General features: G+C 39.0%; 1 protein-coding gene across 7 annotated transcripts in view; it reads left to right on the forward strand.

Moving 5' to 3' along the window:
• The window catches only part of MIA2 (MIA SH3 domain ER export factor 2), a gene marked incomplete at its 5' end in the record, with an annotated part of 112,125 nt that overhangs the window by 37,900 nt on the left and 54,607 nt on the right, over nucleotides 1–19,618 (forward strand). For all 7 annotated transcript variants that reach the window (XM_079699272.1, XM_079699274.1, XM_079699277.1 and 4 more), the window contains 3 exons: nucleotides 8,215–8,346; nucleotides 12,530–12,551; nucleotides 12,640–12,728. In XM_079699272.1, coding sequence (XP_079555398.1) covers nucleotides 8,215–8,346; nucleotides 12,530–12,551; nucleotides 12,640–12,728 — 243 coding nt within the window. The remainder of the gene's footprint in view (nucleotides 1–8,214; nucleotides 8,347–12,529; nucleotides 12,552–12,639; nucleotides 12,729–19,618) is intronic.

Consider the following 19,618-nt stretch of genomic DNA (forward strand, 5'->3'; position numbering starts at 1 on the left):
GTATCCATTCAGCCTGTCTGTGTCTTTTGGTGGGAGCATTTAATCCATTTACATTTAAGGTAATTATTGATATGTATGTTCCTATGACCGTATTCCTAATTGTTTGGGTTTTTTTATTGTAGGTCTTTTCCTTCTGTTGTGTTTCTTGCCTAGAGAAGATCCTTTAGCATTTGTCGTAAAGCTGGTTTGGTGGTGCTGAACTCTCTCAGCTTTTGCTTGTCTGTAAAGGTTTTAATTTCTCCATCAAATCTGAATGAGATCCTTGCTGGGTAGAGTAATCTTGGTCGTAGGTTTTTCTCTTTCATCACTTTAAATATGTCCTGCCAGTCCCTTGTGGCTTGCAGAGTTTCTGCTGAAAGATTAGCTGGTAACCTTATGGGGATTCCCTTGTGTGTTATTTGTTGTTTTTCCCTTGCTGCTTTTAATATGTTTTCTTTGTATTTAATTTTTGACAGTTTGATTAATATGTGTCTTGGCGTGTTTCTTCTTGGATTTATCCTGTATGGGACTCTCTGTGCTTCCTGGACTTGATTAACTATTTCCTTTCCCATATTAGGGAAGTTTTCAACTATAATCTCTTCAAATATTTTCTCAGTCCCTTTCTTTTACTTTTCTTCTTCTGGGACCCCTATAATTCGAATGTTGGTGTGTTTAATGTTGTCCCAGAGGTCTCTGAGACTGTCCTCAGTTCTTTTCATTCTTTTTTCTTTATTCTGCTTTGCAGTAGTTATTTCCACTATTTTATCTTCCAGGTTACTTATCTGTTCTTCTGCCTCCGTTATCCTGCTATTGATCCCTTGTAGAGTATTTTTAATTTCATTTATTGTGTTGTTCATCGTTGCTTGTTTCATCTTTAGTTCTTCTAGGTCCTTGTTAAATGTTTCTTGCATTTGCTCTATTCTTTAAATTGCGAGATTTTGGATCATCTTTACTATCATTATTCTGAATTCTTTTTCAGGTAGACTGCCTATTTCCTCTTCATTTGTTAGGTCTGGTGGGTTTTTATCTTGCTCCTTCATCTGCTGTGTGTTTTTCTGTCTTCTCATTTTGCTTATCTTACTATGTTTGGGGTCTCCTTTTTGCAGGCTGCAGGTTCGTAATTCCCGTTGTTTTTGGTGTCTGTCTCCCATGGCTAAAGTTGGTTCAGTGGGTTGTGTAGGGTTCTTGGTGGAGGGGACTAGTGCCTGTGTTCTGGTGGATGAGGCTGGATCTTGTCTTTCTGGTGGGCAGGTGCACATCTGCTGGTGTGTTTTGGGGTGTCTGTGGACTTATTATGATTTTAGGCATCCTCTCTGCTAATGGGTGGGGTTGTGTTCCTGTCTTGCTAGTTGTTTGGCATAGGGTGTCCAGCACTGTAGCTTGCTGGTCATTGAGTGAAGCTGGGTGTTGGTGTTGAGATGGAGATCTCTGGTATATTTTCGCCATTTAATATTACGTGGAGCTGGGAGGTCTTTTGTGGACCAGTGTCCTGAAGTTGGTTGTCCCATCTTAGAGACAAGCACTGACTCCTGGCTGCAGTACCAAGAGCCTTTCTTCCACACGGCTCAGAATAAAAGGGAGAAGAAGTAGAAAGAAAGAAAGTGGATAAAATAAAATAAAGTAAGAAAAAATAAAATAAAGTTATTAAAATAAAAAATATTTATTTAGAAAAAAAATTTTTTTACTGTAAAAAAGAGAAAGGACGGATAGAACCCTAGGACAAATCGTGAAAGCAAAGCTATACAGACAACATCTCACACACAAGCATACAGATACACACTCACAAAAAGAGGAAAAGGGGAAAAAATAATAAATCTTGCTCTCAAAGTCTACCTCCTCAATTTGGGATGATTCGTTGTCTATTCAGGTATTCCACAGATGCAGGGTACATTAAGTTGATTGTGGAGCTTTAATCTGCTGCTTCTGAGGCTGCTGGGAGAGATTTCCTTTTCTCTTCTTTGTTCGCACAGCTCCCAGGACTCAGCTTTGGATTTGGCCCCGCCTCTGCGTGTAGGTCGCCGGAGGGCGTCTGTTCTTCGCTCAGACAGGACGGGGTTAAAGGAGCCGCTGATTTGGGGGCTCTGGCTCACTCAGGCCGGGGGGAGGGAGGGGTACAGAGTGCGGGGCGAGCCTGCGGCGGCAGAGGCCGGCGTGACGTTGCACCAGCGTGAGGCGCGCCGTGCGTTCTCCCGGGGAAGTTTTTCCTGGATCCCGGGACCCGGGCAGTGGCGGGCTGCACAGGCTACCCGGAAGGGAGGTATGGATAGTGACCTGTGCTCCCACATAGGCTTCTTGGTGGCGGCAGCAGCAGCCTTAGCATCTCATGCCCGTTCCTGGGGTCTGCGCTGTTAGTCGCGGCTCGCGCCCGTCTCTGGAGCTCCTTTAAGCAGCGCTCTTAATCCCCTCTCCTCGCGCACCAGGAAACAAAGAGGGAAGAAAAAGTCCCTTGCCTCTTCGGTAGGTCCATACTTTTCCCCGGACTGCCGCCTGGCTAGCCGTGGTGCACTATCCCCCTGCAGGCTGTGTTCACGCTGCCAACCCCAGTCCTCTCCCTGCGCCCCTACCGAAGCCCGAGCGTCAGCTCCCAGCCCCGCCCGCCCCGGCGGGTGAGCAGACAAGCCTCTCGGGCTGGTGAGTGCTGGTCGGCACCGATCCTCCGGGCGGGAATCTCTCCGCTTTGCCCTCCGCACCATTGTTGCTGCGCTCTCCTCCGCGACTCCGAAGCTTCCCCCCTCCGCCACCCACAGTCTCCGCCCACGAAGGGGCTTCTTAGTGTGTGGAAACCTTTCCTCCTTCACAGCTCCCTCCCACTGGTGCAGGTCCCGTCCCTATTCTTTTGTCTCTGTTTATTCTTTTTTCTTTTGCCCTATCCAAGTACGTGGGGAGTTTCTTGCCTTTTGGGAGGTGTGAGGTCTTCTGCCAGCGTTCAGTAGGTGTTCTGTAGGAGTTGTTCCACGTGTAGATGTATTTCTGATGTATCTGTGGGGAGGAAGGTGATCTCCGCGTCTTACTCTTCCGCCCTCTTCCCCCTCTCCCACTATTGTTATTCTGAATTGTTTTTCTGGAAAGTTAACTATCTCCACTTCATTTAGTTGTTTTTATGGGGTTTTATCTTGTTCCACCATCTGTTACAAAGCCCTCTGCCTTTTTATCTTGTCTCTCTTTCTGTGAATGTGGTTTTGTTTCACAGGCTGCAGGATTGTAGTTGTTCTTGCTTCTGCTGTGTGCCCTCTGGTGGATTAGGCTATGTAAGAGGCTTGTGCAAGTTTCCTGATGGGAGGGACTGGTGGTGAGTAGAGCTGGCTGTTGCTCTATTGGGCAGAGCTCAGTAAAACTTTAATCTGCTTGTCTGTGATGGGTGGGGCTGGGTTTCCTCCCTTTTGGTTGTTTGGCCTGAGGCAACCCAACAGTGGAGCCTACCTAGGCTCTTTGGTGGGGCTAATGGTGTACTCTGGGAGGGCTCAGGCCAAGGAGTACTTCCCAGAACTTCTGATGCCAGTGTCCTTGTTCTCACGCTGAGACACAGCCACCCCCCGCCTCTGCAGGAGACCCTCCAGCACTAGCAGGTAGGTCTGGTTCAGTCTCCTATAGGGTCACTGGTCCTTCCCCTGGGTCCCGATGCGCACACTGCTTTGTGTGTGCGCTCCAAGAGTGGAGTCTCTGTTTCCCCCAGTCCTGTCGAAGTCCTGCAGTCACATCTTGCTAGCCTCAAAGTCTCATTCTCTAGGAATTCCTCCTCCCATTGCCAGACCCCCAGGTTGGGAAGCCTGACATGGGGCTCACAACCTTCACTCCAGTGGGTGGACTTCTGTGGTATAATTGTTCTCCAGTTTGTGAGTCACCCACCCAGCAATTATGGGATTTGATTTTATTGTGATTGCGCCCTCCTACCGTCTCATTGTGGCTTCTCCTTTGTCTTTGGATGTGGGGTATCTTTTTTGATGAGTTCCAGTGTTTTCCTGTTGATGACTGTTCAGAGTTAGTTGTGATTCTGGTGCTCTCGCCAAAGGGAGTGAGAACACGTCCTTGTACTCCGCCGTCTTGAACCAGTCTCGCCTCTTCTTCCATCTTTCGGCCTATTTATGTGTTTTAATCTAAAGTATGTGTCTTGTAGATGGCATATAGTTGGAACGTGTTTTTTTTGGTCCATTCTGCCAATCTCTGCCATTTAGTTGGACAGTGTAGCCCATTTACTTTAATATAATTAGTGATACTTCTGCCATTTTGCTATTTGTTTTCTATATTTCTTAGGTCTTTTTTGTTTCTTAGTCCCTCCATTTCTTTTGTGTTATATAGATGTTTTCTACTGTGCCATTTTAGTGTCGTTCCCCCCCCCGCCCCTTAACTGTATGTGTTTGATTTATAGTGATTTACTTTGGATTAATCCACCTAATGTCAACAACTTTGCTTCTATATAGTTCCATCCTTGCGTTCTGTATGCTGTTTTTGTTACAATTTACATCTTTATGTAGTTTACATCCAACAAAATAAATTTCTAATTATTGCATTATGCAGTTGTGTTTTAAATCAGATAGAGAAAAAGGGAGTTATAAACAAAAATGTGTTTATAACCCTGCCCTGCTTTTATTTAGAACGTTAGGCTAAGCCTAATATCTCATAAGGCTGCTGAAACAAGACTGAAGCATTTAAGTAAACCTTTACTAAATGGTTGTATACTGAGGGTAAAAAAAAAGAAACCAGAAGAATAAGAATCAGACAGTTTAGTCTTAGTAATATACCTTCCTCTCCAGCCTGTGTCCCATTTTAGGACCTGGCATATATATATATATATATATATTTTAATGTTTATTTATTTATTTGGCTGCGTCGGATCTTTCATTGCAGCACATGGGCTCTTTGTTGCAGCACACGGGCTCTCTAGTTGTGGCACACGAGCTCTCTAGTTGTGGCACACAGGCTCTCTAGTTGTGGTGCATGGGCTCTAGAGTGTGTGTGCTTAGTTGCCCTGCGGCATGTGGGATCTTAGTTCCTTGACTAGGGATCGAACCTGTGTTCCCTGCATTGGAAGGCAGATTCTTAACCACTGGACCACCAGGGAAGTCCCAGGACCTGGCATATTTTTATGGGCTAGGTACCATTTTAGCACCCATCCTTATCCCTACCTTCCCTAATGTCTAGGTCCCAAGAGAGAATGACTGAAGTAGAAATAGTTGTTTTACCAGCTTAAGATCAGATACTGGTTTCCTTTTAGAGGTCCTCTCCCTTTATCTGTATGATTGGCTTTGGGAATGATCACTTCCCTCACCACATTAAGGATGATACTGTAACTATTTGCAGGAAGCTTTCCCGTTTCAGTAGAACATAGACTGTATCAGACGATCTTTCTGTACAGTGACCCCTCCAGGACATCCATGTAGATTTGTCCAATAAACTGGTATTATAAAGCTCAGAGTTGGAGTCACAGATTTGTGAGTTATTAGCATAGTGATTTTAGTGTTTAGTTTCCATTAAAACAATGGAAATGGATAAAATGAAAAGAGTATGTGTTTTAAAGTGTCTGGAATGTAACATGTTAATAAATGTGGAATTAGTTGCTGGGTAGATGGATGAATGACTGAACGAATGTTAACTGCCTCTTGTGAGGTAATTATTAATTTTACAGATCCTGTTTCATCTTGTTTGGGTTGAACTCTTATTCTGCCTTAGTTCTTTTTAGAGCATTTGATTCTAAAGCTCTTTTGATACCCTTTTAAAGGGAGAATTATTATTAATGATTACAAGTTTACATTTTTTGTAAAGAAAAGTTTAAGAAAGGGATATACTAAAAATAGTTTTTATCAAACTTGATCATGAATAATGAGTGAATCAGTGCCCCTTTTAAACTTTTTGGTGGTTTATCACTAATTACAGGAAAAAATCTCTTTATGTAAAGTGGAAATTATTTTTTAAGTTTTATATATTGGAGAGTGTAGGTTCATAAAACTTTGCATTACAGTCAAGTATTATCAGGGCCTGTATATTGACATCTTATTATGTTGTTTTTATTAATATAATATTTATTTGAGGTAAAATGAAAAATAATTTTAATTTAACCTTACTGTATTTTGTCAACTTGATTAATTGCTTCTTTTCAGTTACTTGGTCTAGAATTCCTTTAATACTCACGTTTGGGAGTGGAATAGGTTTTAAGTGTTCTGTGATTAATCACTACCATATTGTATGGAGGGTTACCTATTACTTCTAAAATTTAGGACCAATTTATCAAATCATGTGTAATTGTGTATTGCATTATATTTATTGATGTTTGATAAATTTGGTTATTCTTTCTATACTTTTGTGAGATAGGGTTCTATATTTTAGTTAAATTTAAGGGTGAAAAATCTCCATGAGAAAACCAGCATAATTAAGACCTGAGCAATGGATTTGACATGCATTCTTGAGACTCAGATTCTTTGCTATTCCTCAGTCCACCAGATCCCACCAGATTCCACCAGCTCAAGGCTTTAACCTAGAATTTACCACCTCCTTTTAGAATAGAAGGACTGATAAAATGTTATTGGATTTAAGAAATATCACTATACTAAAGATAATTACATGTTTAATCTGAGAGATGCTTTTAGAATTGTCTCTTAAAGTGTTGTAGTGTTGTAAAGAAATCATTCCGATTATTAGGTTTTTGAAGTGATGTGCATTCTATGTTTTGACATAGTTAGCTGAAAATAAGATGGTTGGAGAATATGTAAACTGTAAAGAAAGCACCTTTTCTTCCCAGTATTGTGTGTCAAATGCCTCTTTTTCTCAGAGGCAGAAATAGATTTTTTTTTTTTTTTAAATCACTGGTTGTTTCTAGCGATGTCACAATTCTGTGAGCTAGTAACAAGGGTAATGTAGGGAGAGGCAGAGGCAGAGATCAGGGTAAAGCGGTATTTTTTTTTTTTTTTTTTTAGAAAAGGTATAATCAGGTTTATTTAATACAGGTTAATGAACTGTTGATAGCATATATGGGTCAGAGTTACAAAAAAGATTTTGGAGAAGAGAATAGATATTAAAAGGTGTTTTTCTAGATAGAAGGGGCCTAAAAAGGGAAGATTTGCCATAGAGGTTTTGGATTGAACCCTGGAAAGAATCAAACCTGATCAGACTTGAGGTTGTTCTTAAAAAAGAGTATTTTTCCCCCCCTACTTTTCACCTTTTTATGTGATTGAATAATATGTGGGGCCTGGTAACAAAGAAAAAATAACCTCATTGGATGACAGTGAATAATGAACTGACCCAGAGAAAGATGAAATACAGAAGCAACTGCAAAAGCCTTAAGCTGTTTTGTGCTGAAGACTTGTTAGGGAGGAGGACTAATAGAAACAGCTACCTTTATTGAGTACCTGCACTCCATATTCATACAACATTATTCCCATTACAGATAAGAGAAGGGAGCCACTGAGGTAGGGTAGAGGGATTCAGATTCTAAACCAAAGGTTTCATCAGTGGTTTTCAAACTTTAATAAAGCAGCAGATCCATTTTTTTTCCCCCATGGGGAAATCTTAAATGGAACACCATATACTCTATGGAAAAAGCCTAAACTGGTTGAATCAGGGTAAGAGCACCTGATTCAGCTTCTTTCTTTGGCCTTCTTTCTTCTTACTCTTATTTTCAGAAGCTCTGAGGCATCTCTGTAGAACTCTGGTTGGAAAATCATTAAATTTCACCATACTACTTTCCTTCATCACTTGGTGATAGTGGTTGAAAATTGCCAGAAAAATACCCTCTGATACCTGCTGTTTGGTGATAGTCTGGTACCCATTTCATGAAAAGGGTGTTAATAGTATTTACATGTAAACTTGTACTTATGTTTGTGTCTTAATCTGTTGGGGCTGCCATAACAAAATACCATAGACTGGGTGGCTTAAACAACAAACATTTTTCTCACAGTTATGGAGTCTGGGAACACCAAGATAAAGATGCCATGGATCTGGTGTGTGGTGAGGGCACACTTCTGGTTCACAGTCTTCTCATTATAACCTCACATGATAGAAGTGTCAAGGGAGCTTGGAGCCTCTTTTCTAAGGTCACTAATCCCATTTCTGAGGGCTCCACTCTTATGACCTAATCACCTCCAAAGGGCCCTACTTCCAGATACCATCGCATTGGGGATTAGGTTTAACATAAGAATTTTGGGGTTGCAGGGGGACACAGAAAAATTCAGTGTATAGCAATTTGTAATCAACACTTTTTATCAAAAGTGTATTTTTAAGAGGTTAATTTTCTTTGTCTTGAAGGTTGTGGCAGGATTGCCTGAAGATATGAGACCAGGTTCTAACTTCTATGGTTTTCCATGGGAATTAGTGATATGTGCAACTATTGTTGGATTTTTTGCTATTCTCTTGTTTTTGTGGAGAAGTTTTCGATCGGTAAGTAACCAGTGCTCTATATACTAAGAGAATGTTCGTTCTGTCTTCATGTTGAACAAGTAATATGAGAAACATATATTTTGTTTTAAGGAAACAGGTTATTGTTATGTGGGCTACTCATGTTAATGTGTGGCTCCTAGAAACTGAATATGGATTTAGAGGAATTTTTTAAAGTGTAAAAATTAAAATAAATTCTCTGTAGGACTATTCCACACTAATACTAAAACCCTACCTCTATTTCTTTTTTTTAAATTTTTATTGGAGTATAGTTGATTTACAATGTTGTGTAAGTTTCAGGTGTACAGCAAAGCCTACCTTTATTTCTTACTTACTTAGTATTTGGGGTCTGTGTTTATTTTTAACAGTATACTAAACATCTGTGAATATACCACCCAACCTGGAATCAAAGATATTGACTGTCACCTATATTTAGGTGATCCTCCCTCATTTCATCCCCCTGCCTCCCTGTACTAGAGGTAATCCTGTTCTGGATCCTGTGTTAATTATTCCCATGCCTTAAAAAAATTTTTTTTTGGGTCATATGTACACAAATCCTTCAGAAGTGTAGTAATTTTGCTTAGTCTCATGCCATATGTCATGTTTTGGAACTTTTTTACTCCATCCTGTATTGCTAAGATTCATCCATATTTTTGACCCATTTTGATTGTTTTAAGAATATTTTATTGTAAGAATATACTACAATTAATTGGTATATTTTATGGTCTTGGGCCTTTGAGTTGTTTCCAGGTTTTTTCTATTACAAATAATGCTGCTGGGTAGTTTCTTATACTTGTCTCCTGTTGTATATTTGTAAGTTTCTCTTGGGAATATACTAGGTGCGAGATTCCTGGGTTATATAGTATATTGGAAGTTCTGCTTTTAAAATGTAATACCAGGGCTTCCCTGGTGGCACAGTGGTTGAGAGCCTGCCTGCTGATGCGGGGGACACGGGTTCGTGCCCCGGTCCGGAAAGATCCCACGTGCCGTACAGCGGCTAGGCCCGTGAGCCATGGCCGCTGAGCCTGCGCATCCGGAGCCTGTGCTCCGCAACGGGAGAGGCTGCGGCAGTGAGGGCCCCGCGTACCGCAAAAAAAAAAAAAAATGTAATACCAAATTCTTTTCCAAATTATCTGTACCAGTTTATACTCCCAACAGTAGTATATAAGAGGTCCTAGAGATCCATTTGATCTGTGTCATCTCCAACACTTGTTATTGTTGAAATTCTTTATTTTTGCCACTTGAATGGTATCTTAACCATGGTTCTGATTTGTATTCTTTGATCACTAGTGAGATTGAAAACTCAGTAAATTTATTGGCCATATGTATTTTTTCTTCAGGGAAATATTTATGTCTTATACCCATTTTTCTTTTGAGTAGTTTGTTGTTTTCTTTTTTATTTGTAGGAGTTCTTTATATATTCTTGATGATATCCTTGTTGATTATCTATATTACATATGTCCCAGTATGAAACATCTTTTCATTTTTCTTAAGATGTTTTCTGATGAGTAGAAATTCTTAATTAAAAGTTTTCTTTTAGCACAGAATTGCTTGATCCATCTTGAGTTGATTTTTTGTTTAGTGTGGGGTAAGGAGTTGGTGTAATTCCCCACCCCCCTTCCCCCCACAATATAACCTTTTTCCCAGCTTTGTTTATTGAATAGTCTCCCTTCTTCCCATTCATCTGCCATGCTACATATGTGAGTTCCACATACATGTAGACTTTTTCTGTGCTCTTTATGCTCCTGATTATTATTGAAAGCAGATACATGTATATCATTCTATATCCATCCATTATTAGGTCAAGCTTGCTAATTGACTAATTTTTGTGGTGCTCATGTATTACATATTCTTGCTCTTTTTTTGTTGTTGTTTCCTTCATCTGTCAAGAGTGAAGAGAAGTTGGCTGAATTCCACTGTCATGATGGATTTATCAGTTACTTTCTGTAGTTTTGCCAATTCTTGCTTTACATATTTTGAGGATATTTTGTTAGGTGGATACATGTTTAGAATTGCTACATCTCTTCTTGGTGGATTGAATCTTTTATCAATATCTAGTGACCCTCTATAACTCTTCCGATGCTTTTGTCTTAAAGTCTCTTATCTGATGTTAGTGTAGCCAGACCAATTTTCTTTTTGGTAATATTTCATGTGTCTTTTTCCATCCTTATATTTTCCAGTCTTTCTGTGGTCTTTTACTTAATGTATGTCCTGTATGAATTTCTTTTTTTATTTTTATTTTGTTGGAGTATAGTTGATTTACAATGTATTAGTTTCAGGTGTACAGCAAAGTAATTCAGTTCTGTATGAATTTCTTTTATATAATCTGAAAATCTCTTTTTCACTGAGTTTAGTGTATCTACATATATTATGATTATTGATTACTGATGTATTTGGACCAGTTTCTTCTAGCATACTTTATTAATTTGTTCCACTTTTAATGTTTCTTTTCTACATTTGTAAGTAAATCTTCCTTCTGAGAAAACAAAAACCTTATTTAGCATACTCTCACATCCCTTGGTCTCTTTCACTTTCTAACCCCCTTTCATATTGGTATAATCTAGAATTTTAGTTCTAAAAATATTTCCTTTTCCATTTCTTTGTTTTTTACTTTCTCCTCCACCCCTTCTCCAGTCCTCAAGATACATCTCTTGCAGCGGCTCCTGAATTTAATTCTTCCCATATTTGAATGCTTCTTTCTAGATTGTTTTCAGTGTTGGTCTTTATGTGGCAAACCTTTTGTATGCTTGAGGATGTTTGAATTAAGTCTTCACGCTGAAATGGTAATTTGTTTGATATAAACATCCTGCGTCCAAAGTTCTATCCTTTTACTTCCTTGTCTTTTTACATCAAATGTTACTTGTTGAAAGGTCTAGTGTCAATGTGATTCTTATTCATTTGTAAGTGATCTGTTCTCTGTGGAGGCTTTTAATTTGATATCCTTATTTCAATATAATATGTTCAGGTTTGATTTTTTTTTCTTATTTCTTTAAATTCTCTTGAATATTTAAATATGAAATCTTTTATCTTTTTTAATTCTGGGAAGTTTCTTCTGCAGTTTACATTTTTTTTCCTCTTTGGAACTATTATTTTTTTGAGATGTTGGCTCTTCTACTTCTCACTTCCCTCTTAACTTTTTTTTTCCTTTTTTTTTTAATGGTTTACTGTTACCTTTTGAGATAGTTTCTGAATCTGATGTTTCAGTTCACTAATTGTTCCTCATCTATACCTACTATATTGTACCTTGACTTTCTTTTTAAATTTATTTATTTTATTTTTATTTTATTTTTGGCTGCGTTGGGTCTTCATTGCTGCGTGCAGGCTTTCTCTAGTTGTGGCGAGCGGGGGAGACTCTTCGCTTTGGTATGTGGGCTTCTCATTGTGGTGGCCTCTCCTGCCGCGGAGCACAGGCTCAAGGCATGCAGGCCTCAGCAGTTGTGGCTCGCGGGCTCAGTAGTTGTGGTACACGGGCTCCAGAGCGCAAGCTCAGCAGCCATGGCACATGGGCCTAGCTGCTCCGCGGCATGTGGGATCCTCCTAGACCAGGGCTTGAACCCGTGTCCTCTGCATTGGCAGACAGATTCCTAACCACTGCACCACCAGGGAAACCCTGTACCTTGACTTTTAAATCTTGTTTTATTTAATTTTATTCCTATATATCTTCTGTAGATCATTTAAGTCCCCACTGTTTTCTCTTAGATTACCTTAGTCCTAAACCTGATCCCCTTTTAAATGGAATTTTTCCTTCATTGTTTGAGAGAGAGGTTAAAGAAGAAAAAAGGTTTTTTACTTTATAGTCAGCAGATCCATGGCCGCATGGTAACATTTTTCAAACTGTGTTATTTTGGATATTAGTACTGGGGAGATGATATAGGGGCTTCCTTAAGTAGTTCATTTTAGGGTCAAATATGTTTGAGGAGCAGTGGGCTAAATGAAATGAAACAGATATCTTTAAGGTAGACTTATTTCAGAGTCTTTAATATGCTAATACACAATGTGACTCTTCAGTAGGAGGACTTTCATATGTATTTTTCTCATTGGAAATAGAACACTTTTTGGCGAACTACATTTATACTAAGGCAATAACAAACCTTTTGTTTTTAAGTTGGCAGTAGAAGTTAAATAAATTATATGTGCTTGAATCTGTGTGTGTTTTAATGTAATTTTTGTTAAAAATTTGTTTCAGGTTAGAAGCCGGCTTTATGTGGGTAAGCTCTTTTTTCTATTTTAGATCTCATCATTGTTGTTTACAATTAAATCAACTTAAAAACATGATAACATTAACTCTGTTTTTAGGAAGAGAGAAAAAGCTTGCTGCAGAACTTTCTACACTGATCGAAGAAAAATGTAAACTACTTGAAAAATTTAGTGTTGTTCAAAAGGAGGTAAGACGTTTTTGAAAATGTTGACATTCGTGTTAGAATCAGAAAACTTGATACTTTTCAATGCAGCTACTTCTGTGTAAGTTGAAGATCACTCATGCTTTGTTTGCAAAGTGTGAGACTTCGGTGGCTTTCATATTACCAGTCTAAATTTTAACCATTGTGGTAGGTGCATAGTGATGTCTCATTGTGGTTTCAGTTTTCATTTCCCTGACTAATGAGGTTAATCACCTTTTCATGATTATTGGCCATTTGGATATCCTTTTTGTCATGTTGCCTAGTTTTTTTGTTTTCACATTTTAAAAAGTATGTTTATCTCTCTTTTTCCTTTTGATATGTAGGATTTTTTCCTATATTTTGGATACAAGTCCTTTGTCAGATATACATATTGCAAATATCTTCTTCCACTCTGTGGTTTGCTTTTTTATTTCAAATGGTGTCTTGGTAAGCATAAGTTCTTAATTGTAACATAGTCTAATTTTTCAGTCTTTTCTTTATGATGACTGTTATTTGTTTCCTACTTAAATTTTTTTTGTGTACTCAAGAGTATGAAGATATTCTTCTGTGTTATCTTTTAGAAACTTAATTTTTTTACTCATTTAGTCTTTGTATTAGTTTGCTAGGACTGCCATAAGACAATACCACAGACTGGATGACTTACATAGAAATTAAGTGTTTTCACAGTTTTGGAGGCTAGAGGTGCAGGATCAAGGTGTTGGCAGGTTTGGTTTCTTCTGAGGCTTACCATTTTGACATAACTGGTCATCTTCTTGCCCTGTCCTCACATTGTCTTTTCTCCGTGCAGGTGCATGTTTCTGATGTCTCTCAGTGTGTCCAAATTTCCTCTTCTTGTAAGGGCACCAGTAAGATGGATTAGGGCCTATCTTTTTTTTTTTTTTTTGGGGTACGCGGGCCTCTCGCTGTTGTGGCCTCTCCCGTTGCGGAGCACAGGCCCCGGACGCACAGGCTCAGCGGCCATGGCTCACGGGCCCAGCTGCTCCGCAGCATGTGGGATCTTCCCGGACTGGGGCACGAACCCGTGTCCCCTGCATCAGCAGGCGGACTTTCAACCACTGCGCCACCAGGGAAGCCCAGGGCCTATCTTAATCCAAGGGGCTCATTTTAACTTAACAACCTTTATTTTTAAAAACATTTTATTTATTTTTGGCTGTGTTGGGTCTTTGTTGCTACCCGTGGGCTTTCTCTAGTTGTGGCAAGCAGGGGCTGCTCTTCGTTGTGGTGCGCCAGCTTCTCATTGCAGTGGCTTCTCCTGTTGCGGAGCATGGCCTCTAGGTGCGGGAGCTTCAGTAGTTGCAGCATGTGGGCTCAGTAGTTGTGGCTCCTGGGCTCTAGAGCGCAGACTCAGTAGTTGTGGCGCACAGGCTTAGTTGCTCTGCGGCATGTGGGATCTTCCCAGACCAGGGCTTGAACCCGTGTCCCCTGAATTGGCAGGTGGATTCTTAACCACTGTGCCTCCGGGGAAGTCCTAACTTAATGACTTTTAAAGGGCCTGTCTCCAAATACAGTCACATTTTGAGGTATTGGGGCTTCAACATACACATTCTGAGGGGAAACAGTTCAGCCCTAAATTAATGTCTTTAATCCATTTAGAATTGAATCTGTGATGGTGTGATTGGTGGTTAGTATTCAATTTTTTTTTGGGGGGGGTACGCGGGCCTCTCACTGTTGTGGCCTCTTCCGTTGCGGAGCACAGGCTCCAGACGCGCAAGCTCAGTGGCCATGGCTCATGGGCCTAGCCGCTCTGTGGCACGTGGGATCTTCCTGGACCGGGGCACCAACCCGTGTCCCCTGCATTGGCAGGCGGACTCTCAACCACTGTGCCACCAGGGAAGCCCAGTATTCAATATTTTTCATGTGGCTATTGAATTTACCAGTACCACTTATTAAAGGACCATCTTTTCCTTTTGTTCTGTACTGTCGTAGTCTTAAGTTATGTGACTGTATGTATCTGAGTCTGTTTCTATAATATTTTCTATTGTGTTGGTCTGTTTTTTTAAAAAAATATATCCTTGCACCAATACCATGCTTTTTATTAAAAAAAAGTTTTTTAACATATTTATTGGAATATCATGCTTTTTAAACTCTACCTAGCACGTCTTGATGTCTGACAGTATAAACCTCCAGGTTTGTTTCTCAAGATTGTCTTGGCTGTCTTGGCACTTTGTCTTTTCATGTAAATTTTAAATCACTTCATCAGTTTACACATGCACACATACACATAGCCTCTTAGGAGTTTGGGATTGCATTGAATATATAGATTAATTTGGAGAGAATTTACCTTTTTACAGTGTTGAGTGTTTATCCGTGGCCTGTGGTATATCCCTCTATTTATGTCTTTTTAAAATTCTCTCAGTATTGTTCATACATTTTTGTGTTGAGGTCTTGTACATCTTTTCTTAGATTTATTCCCCGGTATCTGATGATTTTTGAAACTATTCTAAATAGTATAGTTTTTTTAACAGCTTTTCAGGGGTATGATTCACATACTATACTATTTATTTAAAGTGTACAAATGAATGGCTTTTAGTATATTCACAGAGTTGTATGTCCACCACAAAATATTTTCAAACATATTTTTTACACCCCAAAGAAACCCTGTACCTCTTAGCTGCCACCCTTCACCCAATCTCCCCTACTCGTAAGCCCTAGACAGCTTATCTACTTTCTGTCTCTATAAACTTGCCTACTCTAGATTCCATTTTACATAAATGGAATGATAGAACATGTGCTTCCTTGTGACTAGCTTTTTAAGCCTAGCATAATGTTTTCAAGATTCATCCATGTTGTACTATGTATCAATACTTAATATCTTTTTTTGCCAAATAATATTCCCTACCACAACTGATATATCCATTTTTCAGGTGGTGGACATTTGGGTTATTGTCTGGCTGTTATAAATGATGCTGTTGTGGACATTCTTGTACAAGTTTTTGTGTGGATATATGTTTTAAATTCTTTGAGGTATATACCTAGGAGTAGAATTGCCGGATCTATATTTAACTTTTTGAGGAACTGCGAGATTGTGTTTCACAGTGGCTGTGCTAGTTTATATTTCCACCAGCAGTTTGTGAATGTTGCATTTACTCCACATGTTTCCCAACACTTGGTTTTTTTTTGGCCACGCCATGCAGCATGCGGGACCTCAGTTCCCCAACCAGGGATTGAACCCGTGCCCCCTGCAGTGGAAGCGTGGAGTCCTAACCACTGGACCCCCTGGGAATTCCCTTCCAACACTTGTTATTATGTCTTTTTGATTATAGTCATCCTAGTTGATGTGAAGTGTTGTCTCAATGAGGTGTTGTTGTTGTTTTCTTTTGATTTTATTGAAGTATAGTTGGTTTACAGTGTTGTGTCAGTGAGGTTTTAATTTGCGTTTCCCTGATGGCTAGTGATGTTGAACATCTTTTCATTTGCTTATTGGCATTTATATATATTTTCTTTGGAGTAATGTCTACTCAGTTCCTTTGCTTATTTTTATTTTTAATTTTTAAAAATTAATTAATTAATTTATTTATTTTTGGCTGCATTGGGTCTTTGTTGTTGTGCACAGGCTTTCTGTAGTTGCGGTGCATGGGGGCTACTCTTCGTTGCGGTGCGCAGGCTTCTCATTGCGGTGGCTTCTCTTTGTTGCAGAGCGCAGGCTCTAGGTGCGTGGGCTTCAGTAGTTGTGGTGTGCGGCCTCCGTAGTTGTGGCTTGTGGGCTCTAGAGTGCAGGCTCAGTATTTGTGGCACATGGGCTTAGTTGCTCCGTGGTGTATGGGATCTTCCCAGCCCAGAGCTCGAACCTGTGTCCACTGCATTGGCAGGTGGATTCTTAACCACTGTGCCACCAGGGAAGCCCCCTTTGCCTATTTTTTTTTTTTTGCCGTACACGGGCCTCTCACTGTTGTGGCCTCTCCCGTTGCGGAGCACAGGCTCTGGACGTGCAGGCTCAGCAGCCATGGCTCACGGGCCTAGCCGCTCCACGGCATGCGGGACCCTCCCGGACCGGGGCACGAACCCGTGTCCCCTGCATCGGCAGGCAGACTCTCAACCACTGCGCCACCAGGGAAGCCCCCACTTTGCCTATTTTTAAATAGGGTTATTTGTCTTTGTTATTGAGTTCTAACTTTATATATTATAGATATGAGCCCCTTATCAGATATGTAATTTGCAAATATTTTCTCTTATTCTGTGGCATGTTCTCCTCACTTTCTTGGTGGTATCTTTGAAGCATAGAACTTTTTAATTTTGGTGATGCTCAGTTTATCTATTTTTTCTTTTGTTGGTTATGCTTTTGGTGTCATTTCTAAGAAACTATTGCTTAAAACAAGGTCACAAAGATTTACACCTGTGTTTCCTTCTAAAAGTTTTATTCGATTAGCTCTTATGTTTAGATCTTTGATCTATTTTGAATAAATTCTTGTATATTGTGTTAGGTAGGGGTCCAGCTTTATTTCTGGCATGTGGATATCCAGTTGTCTTAGCACTGTTTGTTGAAATGACTAATCTTTCCCCATTGAAGTTTTGTGGCATCCTTGTTGAAAATCAGTTGACCATAATTGTGAGGGTGCATTTCTGGGCTCTCAGTTGTATTTCATTGATTTATATGTGTATTCTTAATGCCAGTTTCACACTGTCTTGATTCGTGTAGCTTTGCAGTAAGGTTTGAAATTGGGAAGTATAAGTCCTGCAACTTTTCAAGATCATTCTGAGCCTTTTGCATTTTCTATGAATTTTAGGACCAGCTTGCAATTTCTGCAAATAAATTAGCTGGGATTTTGATAGGGCCTATGTTGAATCAGTAGATCAATTTGGGGTTATTGCCATCTTAGCAATATTATGTCTTCTGATCCATGAATATGGGATGCCTTTCCATTTATTTAGGTCTTCTTTATTTCTGTAATATTTTGTAGTTCGCAGAGTATTAGGTTTACACTTCTTTTGCTAAATTTATTTCTAAGTATTTTTTTCTTTTTGATGTTACTGCAAACGGAATTTAAAAAAATTATCTTTTGTTTGCTCATTGCTGGTATATTATTTATTCTCTTGTTATTTTCTAAACATTTATGGGACCTTCAGAGAGGTCTGCTCTTTTATTTGTGACATTAGGTTTATTGTCCATCTTTCTCTCTTTGTCACCTTATCCTTGACAGGGGTTTATCAACTTTTTTAGTGTTTCCAAAGAACAATCTTTCGGCTCAGTTGATTCTTTTTACTTTATTTGCTTTCTAATTCATTACTATCTTTATTACTTCATTTTTAACTTTTCTTTGGTTTACTTGCTTTTCTTTTTTATCACTTCTTGGGATGGATACTAAAATCATTGAGTTTTTAGCCTTCTTTTATAATTTCTGCATTAAAGTTATAATTTACTTGGCAAGTTTGGCTTTTATTAAAGAATCTTCTTAGTTTTGATATGTCATGGTTTCCTGATCATTCAGTGTAAAATATTTTAAAAATTTTATTGTGATATTTTCTTTGAAACATTGGTTATTTGTTAGGATATTTATTACTTTCCTAACATATGGGGATTTCCCAATAGTTTATTTGTTATTAAGTTTTAGCCGAATTCTACCTAATTGTATTTAATTCAGAGAATATCCTTTGTGTGATTTTGCTCCTTTATTTGTTGATACTTAATTTCTGGCTTTTCATAAGATTGATTTTGGTAAATGTTTCATATACAATATACATACATACATATTATTATCCTTGTGTCAACACCATACCATTTTATTTACTAGTTTATTGATATATAAATATAAAAATTGTCACTTGTTAATTTTTTATTCATATCGTCTATTGGTTATTGAGAGAAATATGTTAAAATTTCCCATTAAGATTGTAGATTCATTTTTCTCTTTTAGTTTTATGATTTTTATGTATATTGAGGCTATGTTAGATGCATATAGATTTAAAATTATTTATATGCTTAGTTAGATTGACCATTTTATTATCATGAATACCTCTGTTTTATTTGTACTAATTCTTTTTTTAAAAATTTTTATTGGAGTATATTTGATTTATTACAATGTAGTGTTAGTTTCAGATGTACACCAAAGTGAAGCAGTTATACGTATACATATATCTAACCTTTTTTAGATTATTTTCCCATATAGGCCATTACAGAGTATTGAGTAGAGTTCCCTGTCCTATACAGCAGGTTCTTACTAGTTACCTATTTTATATATAGTAGTATGTATATGTCAACCCCAGTCTCCAATTTATCCCTCCTTCTCCTTATCCCCTGGTAACCATAAGTTTGTTTTCTACATCTGTGACTCTACTTCTGTTTTGTAAATAAGTTCATTTGTACCCCTTTTTTTAGATTCCACATATAAGCAATATCATATGATATTTGTCTTTCTGTGTTTGACTTACTTCACTCAGTATGACAATCTCTAGGTCCATCCATGTTGCTGCAAATGGCATTATTTCATTCTTTTTAATGGCTGAGTAATATTCCATTGTATATATGTACCACATCTTCTTTTTTTTTTTTTTTCCACAGCATTTTTTTTTTTTTTTGTGAGATGGGGAGGTGGTACGTGGGCCTCTCACTGCCGTGGCCTCTCCCGTTGCGGAGCACAGGCTCTGGACGCGCAGGCTCAGCGGCCATGGCTCACGGGCCCAGCTGCTCTGCGGCATGTGGGATCTTTCTGGACCAGGGCACGAACCCGTGTCCCCTGCATCAGCAGGCGGACTCTCAACCACTGCGCCACCAGGGAAGCCCAACCACATCTTCTTTATCCATTCCTCTGTTGATGGACATTTAGGTTACTTCCATGTCCTGGCTATTGTATTGTAGATAGTGCTGCAGTGAACATTGGGGTGCATGTATCTTTTTGAATTATGGTTTTCTCAGGGTATATGCCCAGTAGTGGGATTGC

This window comes from Hyperoodon ampullatus, assembly GCF_949752795.1.
Source record: "Hyperoodon ampullatus genome assembly, chromosome: 3".
Taxonomy (NCBI): domain Eukaryota; kingdom Metazoa; phylum Chordata; class Mammalia; order Artiodactyla; family Ziphiidae; genus Hyperoodon; species Hyperoodon ampullatus.